Here is a 7254-nt window from a genome sequence, read left to right as displayed (position 1 = left end):
TCGGATCGCTTGTGTCTCGTCTCCGAGTTTCGTCGGCACCAAGTTTCCCATAGGAGAGTTATGTAGAGCTTGCCGCCACGTGTAGCAAGGATCTTCCCTTGCTATGCATATTACATCGGTCAAAGCTGCAACTACAATGTGTTCAAACGCATTTTGGAGAAAGAGCCGCTGATGAAATCCATGTCAGCGTAATCTGTGCATGAGTGTTTTCGGTTCGTGTAGAACAAAGGAACAAAGCCAGCCAGCCAGCCATCAGAGGAGGTACAGTGAACAGATCAGAATACCTAGTCAAAGCAAGAACGGTAAGCGAAGATTTTCTTATATTAATGTAGGATTAAAATATCCGTGAAGTAAAGAAACAGAAGCTAAGAACACATGCTATTTATGTGTTGTACCATATGAACAGTCTGCAATTTGGACACTTTTGTCTACTGCTAAGAGGAAAACATATTAGGTTCCAGCTGAACAGGAGGCCGAGCTCCGAACTGTTTAAGTGATTTAAGAAAAGTAATGTCATATGATCAGAAAGTGATTAAGTGTTAACAGATATTTTGGGTGAGAGAATTAAGTAGAAATAAGTACTATTGTCCTAGAGAATTACATGTTAGATTTATTGAATTGTCTAGTGTTTATATGTAATGTTTCATGTATGATATTATCAGGTAACTTAATTGTGAGAGTCTGAAGGTAGATATATGTATAGAAGTGAGGAATTTATGTCCAGTAAGAGAATATAGTACAGAAGTTTTGAATTGTGATTTATTAAGAAAAGGAACCCAGACTCTTTTAAGGTTAAGAATTTAAATAACATGTATACTTGTCTTTGTGAAATAATAAATGTGTTTCTTTTACATAATCAATTGAGTTTGTCATTTCTTCTGCGGATTTGAATTACCGTTTGGAAAATTTCGTACCATTGCATTTAAAGGGGAAACCAACAGTGATATGAGAATAGGGACCACGACTGCATATATCTTGATCCCTACAATTTTCCTTAAGTATTTTAGATAGTGTATCAGAATTTAGTACCGGCTGGCGCAGTCTTAAATCTATACAATTTTGTCGGCAACCGAATTCTGAGAAAAAGAGATACGAAAATTTAATGTTAGAAGTAAAAGGAAAGTAAAGTAAATTAAAGATAAATTAACAATAAAGAAAAAATTGAGACATAACATCACTTATAACAACATCAACAACAATAAAGAACTTGAAAAAAAAGTAACATCGATATTCGACAATAGTAGTTGGTCTGCTGTGGTTTAACCAGACCAAGATCATCCTAATTATCAATGTTACACTTGGTGCAATTTCAGAGAAACTGTATACAGTCTTAACAAGAATTAAACGTCAATGATTTAAACACATATGAATGAAAAAACAAAACAAAAACGGCATCTTGACACAGTCTATATTTTATTACGGTACCTGATACATTTCTCAAATCTACTCGAGTAGAATCTGAATTGCACTGTATCACCAGTCAAATTGTGAATGATAACTTGTTTTGTCTGTATTTTAATTGTGTAAATAAAGTAGTGATAATGACAAAGTATCATTTTAAGACTAAATTTTTATATATATATATATATATATATATATATATATATATACTTTAGAAGGAAGCTTAATGTTTGTAGTCTTTACCTGGATAACAAACGGTGTTGTTCCAATTATAGGGATATTTGACATTATACTGTGAAAGTAAAGCTATTTTCAGAATTTAAAAGCATTTGACATTAGTTTATCACATATTTGCTCTCAAGCATGTGAGGGCGTTGGTTATTCAACATGGTGACCGTATGGAATTCTAATTGTTTTCAACTTTTTAATCTGGTTGTTTATTCATCGTATTTCTTACATTCCCGGATATGGCCCTATCTGTGTGGTAATGTATTCCTAGAGCTGATGGAACAAACAAATTAATCATGAATTATTTTGTGTGTGTCAGGTAGTAATAACGAACTTCAACATTGAATATGTTGCCAGGCGTAGGGGTATTTGGTACAGGAAAGATCGTTCGAATTTTAGTTCCATGTTTACGAGCCCGAGGATTTAGAGTAGAAGCAATCTGGGGACGCACCAGTGAAGCAGCCGAAAAGATTGCCAAAGAGCTGGATATTCCATTTAGCACAAGTAAGGTTGATGAACTTTTGCTTCGTAAAGATGTTGACCTTGTTTGCATCATTTGCCCACCGCATCTTCATTCTCAGATTGCTGTGAAAGCTCTAGGTATTGGAAAGCATGTATTATGTGATAGGCCAGCTGGTTTGTGCCAAGCCGAAGTGCTTAAAATGGTTCATGCAGCTCAGTACTACCCATCTCTGATATCCATCTTGTGTCATAGTCTCAGGTTTTTGCCAGCATTTGTTCATATGAAAAAAGTAATACAAGATGGATATATAGGAGAAATAACCGTATGTGATATTCGTGTACATTGTGGCAGCTTGCTGCGTGATCATTACGATTGGATGTGCGATGAAATAATGGGTGGAGGATTATTAACAAATATCGGTAGCCACGTAATAGATATAATTTCATATGTAACTAATCTGCGAGCTGTAAGAGTTCACGGGATGATGAGAACATTTACGAAGACTACGGAACACATTAAAGGTATTAGGCAAATTACAAGTGATGATTTCTGTACATTCCAAATGGAATTAGATACTGGCGGATGTGCAACGGTAACCTTAAACGAGCATTTACCAGGACAGTTTAATCAGGAATTTCTTATATGTGGAACTAAAGGTCATGTTATAGTTCGCGGTGGCGATTTATATGGACAAAAAAATGAATATGTAAAGGAAGAGGTGCTATATTTAGATGTTGAAGACCTAAAGAAAACGCCAACATTACTGCCAAAAAGTTGTTCTCTACCTTCACTTTCTCCTACAACCTCGGATGGATTTCAGAGTCATTTAAATGTTATATTGCCAAAGCCATACATGAAAGGGCTTGTGAAAATGATTGGAGCCCTTAAAGATGCATTTGGTTCATTAGAAGATCTTCAGAGTTGGGTGAAAGAACCAGTGGCAATGGCAGCAACTTTTGAAGATGGACAGTATATTCAAGCTGTTATTGATGCTGTACGTTTATCTTCAAAAACTAAAGAGTGGGTCAAGGTAGAAATCCTTACTGAGGAGCCAGAAATGCATAATCCAGTGCTGTCATCGGTTCTGCGCCGGAATACATTTCCACTGTGATTCTGCAGTAAGATATGTCTCGCACAAGGAACAGTGTTTTAAATTAGTTTTTGCATTCTGGAGGTCCAATAGGATTATAATAAAATAATATCATTGCACTAATTAAAAATTTCCATGGATGTTATCGTCACAGTTAACTGAAGTCAGATTCATAATTTGAATGATAAATATATATTTATTTGTCATTTTGAAGTTGTATTAATTAATTTAAAACAAACCATGCATTTAATGATCTTATGCAGTCAGTTACACTTGCTCAAATTGTACAGTAACTATTTACCTCAGAACAAGATTAAGCCAATATAGAACCACAAATTATGCATCTTTTTAACTTTATAATTGCATTCTTTAGAATTTAAATTCTATGTTTTTTGGTTTGTTTTTTTGACAAATTCTATAGATAATTGAAATTAAATGACACGAGTTCATGGAAACTAATTGAGGTGAAGCAATGGTGCAATTAATCATTTACTGATTTTAAAATTTTTAAAGGAGTGGTTTCTCATAAAAGTTTTACTGGTACCTGGCTATAACACTGCTTAAGTCATGTAAGAAAATGTATTTATGTTCATATGTATGATGATTAATTCTTTTTCTGATCTCAAATTTCCAAGAAATAAAACTCCAGTGTATATAAGTAAAGGCGCAGTTTCTAAATTGGATGCTAAGAGAAGTCATTAATTTATCTAGCTGTAAAAATTTTATGGTGCATAATAATAATACAATATATCCACTGTTATTATTTTGCTTAGGATTGTAAATATAGATCTAGAATATCTGAATACCAGCTAAAGATGCTATAAAATGCAAATTTACACACACACACAACAGCTTTCATTTGGGTTTCAGATTTGTAGTGGTGTTAACAACAGACATTTTTGTGAAGCTAATGATGTAAAACAATTACACTGTCAAACAGAAGAAAGTATTTGTATGTAGTGCCATCAGTATTATCTGCAAAAAAAGATTTCTCTTCATGTTACAAATTAGGTTTTTCAGCTTGAACACGAAGTTGCATTTTTGTGTGTCATTCCTGACGTTAATGAAGTTTTTAAATTGTAGGTTTTTCCACATCTGATTACAATTAGTATTTAACAGACTAGTGATATAAACTAAAAAAATAAAAACACAGCTAGAATATATACATATGTATGTATATGAATGTGTTAATTGATATATATTTTCTGTTTATAATTTCATGAAATTTAAAGCATATGAATAGAAGTTTTAGAATTATTGTGCTAAATCTTCAAGTATAGAGTAAATTTCCAGCATTTAATTTTGGCAGTTGATGATTAAGAATTCCTTACTTGATTTAAATAAATTTAATATATGCATTTTGCTTTGTTTAAGGAATTCAGTATTTCGTTTAATTATTTTGAATACTATTATGCATCATATATATTTAATATAAAACAGCTTCATTGATATTTCTTTAATTCCCAGTTATGTAATTTATGTTAAAATAAGTTTTAATTGTGAATAACATACAGAGGATAAAGCACAAAATGCATTTAAAACAAATAATAATAGTAATTTTGTTTTGGCAGTTTTTTGTGAAAGTCATCAAAATTTCCTTCTTCCTCATAGTAATAAATGAATTAAATCAACTTTATTTATTTATTCATTTATTACTACTATTATTATTTGGATGAAAAAGCATGGCCACTACTGCATGTAAAGTTGATAAGGCATCGTTAGATTAATGCATTTACAAATGGTCCATGTCTAATAAAATACTAGCTTTTTTTTTTTTTACTATTTTCTATTAAAACAATTTTTAAATGGCAAATAACCTAGTCATTAATTTTCTAATTTTGTATTATTTAATTTTCTTTATGTATTGTCTCTGTTTATTGTGTCATCTTAACTGTAATCACTAATAGGTTGTGTGTATACACTTATTTTAGCATATGTTGTTGGGTAAGGGCCTGTATTTAATTGAAAAGCACAAAGCATTTGTTTTGTATAGGTAATGCCACAAGTGAAATGTGGATAGCAATTTGTAAAAATGTACAGTAGAGTGCTGTGAGGTAAAAGTAAAATCCTGCCAATAGCTATTCATGTTTCCTCTAGAATTCTTTGATATAAGATTGAGTACTTAAGCAAGAATTGTATTAAACTTTGGTCACTTTTCCTTTTCCAAGTCATATTATTTGGATCAATTTATGAAATATTAATGTTACCCAGAAGGTTTAAAATTTATATCTGTAGAGGGCTGTGCAAGATCTGACCTTATTGTAGTAATATTATTATGATGCAGGACATCTTTAATGGTTATTTAGATTGTGCCATACCCTTAGCTTATGTAGATAACTGTCATGCATTAGTCCAGTCCCAGCAGAGGAATTTAGGATACTTCTTAAAAATCCTCTCTCTCTCTCTCTTTCTCTCTCTCCCTTCCCTGACATTGATTGTTTAAAAATTAATAAAATTAAAATGTTTAAGTATTTGTTTTCTTTGGTTGAACTGTAAATCAGTAATATTTCATTATCTGGCTAATGCAAGTGTGTTCATCAATGTGTGTGTAATATGAATCATATGGTGATTTGCTCTCAGTAATTTAAAATAGCCCATATACTTGATATATTTGCCAGTTAACATTGAAAATGTTCATGGTTCATTCATTCTAATATTGCTTTAAGTATCAAATCTTTATATATAAAGTGAATAAGAATTTTTATTTATTTATTATTATTATTTTTTTTATTAACTTGTTCTGTTATTCTGAAATAACAGAAAAAAAATCTGTTTTCTCCTCTTAAAAAACAAATAAGGTCAGAAGTATTTCTCTCCTTCCCCTCTCCCCTCTTTCTGTTCATTTCTCTTTTTATCCTTTCTTCCTTTCGGGTTCAATGATATTTTAAAATGGGTATTTTAACTTTGTAGATTGCCATTTTCAATCTTTTGTGCTCTTTTAGGCAAAGTTTACATTTCTAGTTATGTCATTTTAAATTTTGTAATGTTATTAGTTTCTTTGTTGTAATTTGTTATTATTTGCGACCCAGTGCACTAAACTTGAATAAAGTCTCTGGAAATGGTGGTTTCACTTATTTTGACTTTTATTGAGGGTAGAGATAATTATAATAGGTATATTTTAAAAATCACTGGAACATCACATAACTTAAACTTTGAACACAATGTGGAGTGCTACAGTATACATATTAGTAAAAATGTTTGTGGTTTAATGTAGAATACTAAAAAACTAGCAGTGATATCATCTTCAGGATTAACTAAATATTTACCCTCTGTTTCTGTCCATTAACTTATCTACCAGCCATGCTTATTTGTTGATCAGAATCTCTATGTGAAGTATATGATCCTACTGAAATAACATGGATAAAATAAAGATGCCAAGAAATTATGTTCTTGGTTTCATCCTTTATCCAAGTGTAAGCAAACAAAGTTTGCACATGAAGTAACTTCACAACTGTGCTACTTGTATATAGAGGCTAATGACTTCACATCAATTGCCTTAGTATCCCATAATGCATAGCTTTATGGGAAGGCCCACTACCCAGACCAGTTTCAACCTTTATTGAGGTCTCATCAGTGGAAGCCAAACCCAGAAGTGATACAAAGATTGAAGTAATGCAGAAGTCAAATTCATTCATAATGAAGAAGTCATTAATCAACAAATATCTGATAACACTTGTTCATTACTTCAACCTTGGTATCACTTCTGGGTCTAGCTCGCATTGATGAGACCCCATGTGAATAAACATGCTTTTAAAACCCATCCTAAGTTTTACATGCAAGAAAGGTAAAATTATATTTAAACAGCAAACATCTGATCATAAAATATATATTTTAAGGAAAACAGTATTGAAGAACTTTGGACTTCTAGGTGCATACAGCAGATAGGGTGGGTGTGTTGGAATAACCTTTGTAGTTATTCTTTCTGGTCATAGTATAATTGTTTCCCATAGGTGTATGCGAGACCTTGGTCAGTAAGTTCATTCGTTGGCAAAAATACGTGTTTTTGATCTACTTTAGTCAGTTTTTGCAGGCTAAAATTTCTTTATTTTAGACTTGCAAACCTTTGTTTTTT

At 31.9% G+C, this 7254-nt stretch overlaps 1 protein-coding gene across 1 annotated transcript; it reads left to right on the top strand.

The window, feature by feature from the left end:
• Positions 1-1806: 1806 nt before the first annotated feature.
• On the top strand, positions 1807-6252 carry LOC150100545 (glucose-fructose oxidoreductase domain-containing protein 1). Its single transcript, XM_090401254.1, has one exon. It carries the CDS (start codon positions 1977-1979, stop codon positions 3201-3203), a length of 1227 nt encoding a protein of 408 aa, XP_090257380.1. The 5' UTR covers positions 1807-1976; the 3' UTR covers positions 3204-6252.
• Positions 6253-7254: the final 1002 nt, after the last annotated feature.

The sequence above is a fragment of the Typopeltis vanoorti genome, chromosome 12 (assembly GCF_054136105.1).
Source record: "Typopeltis vanoorti isolate ZY-2024b chromosome 12, IOZ_Tvanoo_1.0, whole genome shotgun sequence".
In the NCBI taxonomy this organism is placed as follows: domain Eukaryota; kingdom Metazoa; phylum Arthropoda; class Arachnida; order Uropygi; family Thelyphonidae; genus Typopeltis; species Typopeltis vanoorti.
This window is presented reverse-complemented; position numbering and strand designations above follow the sequence as displayed.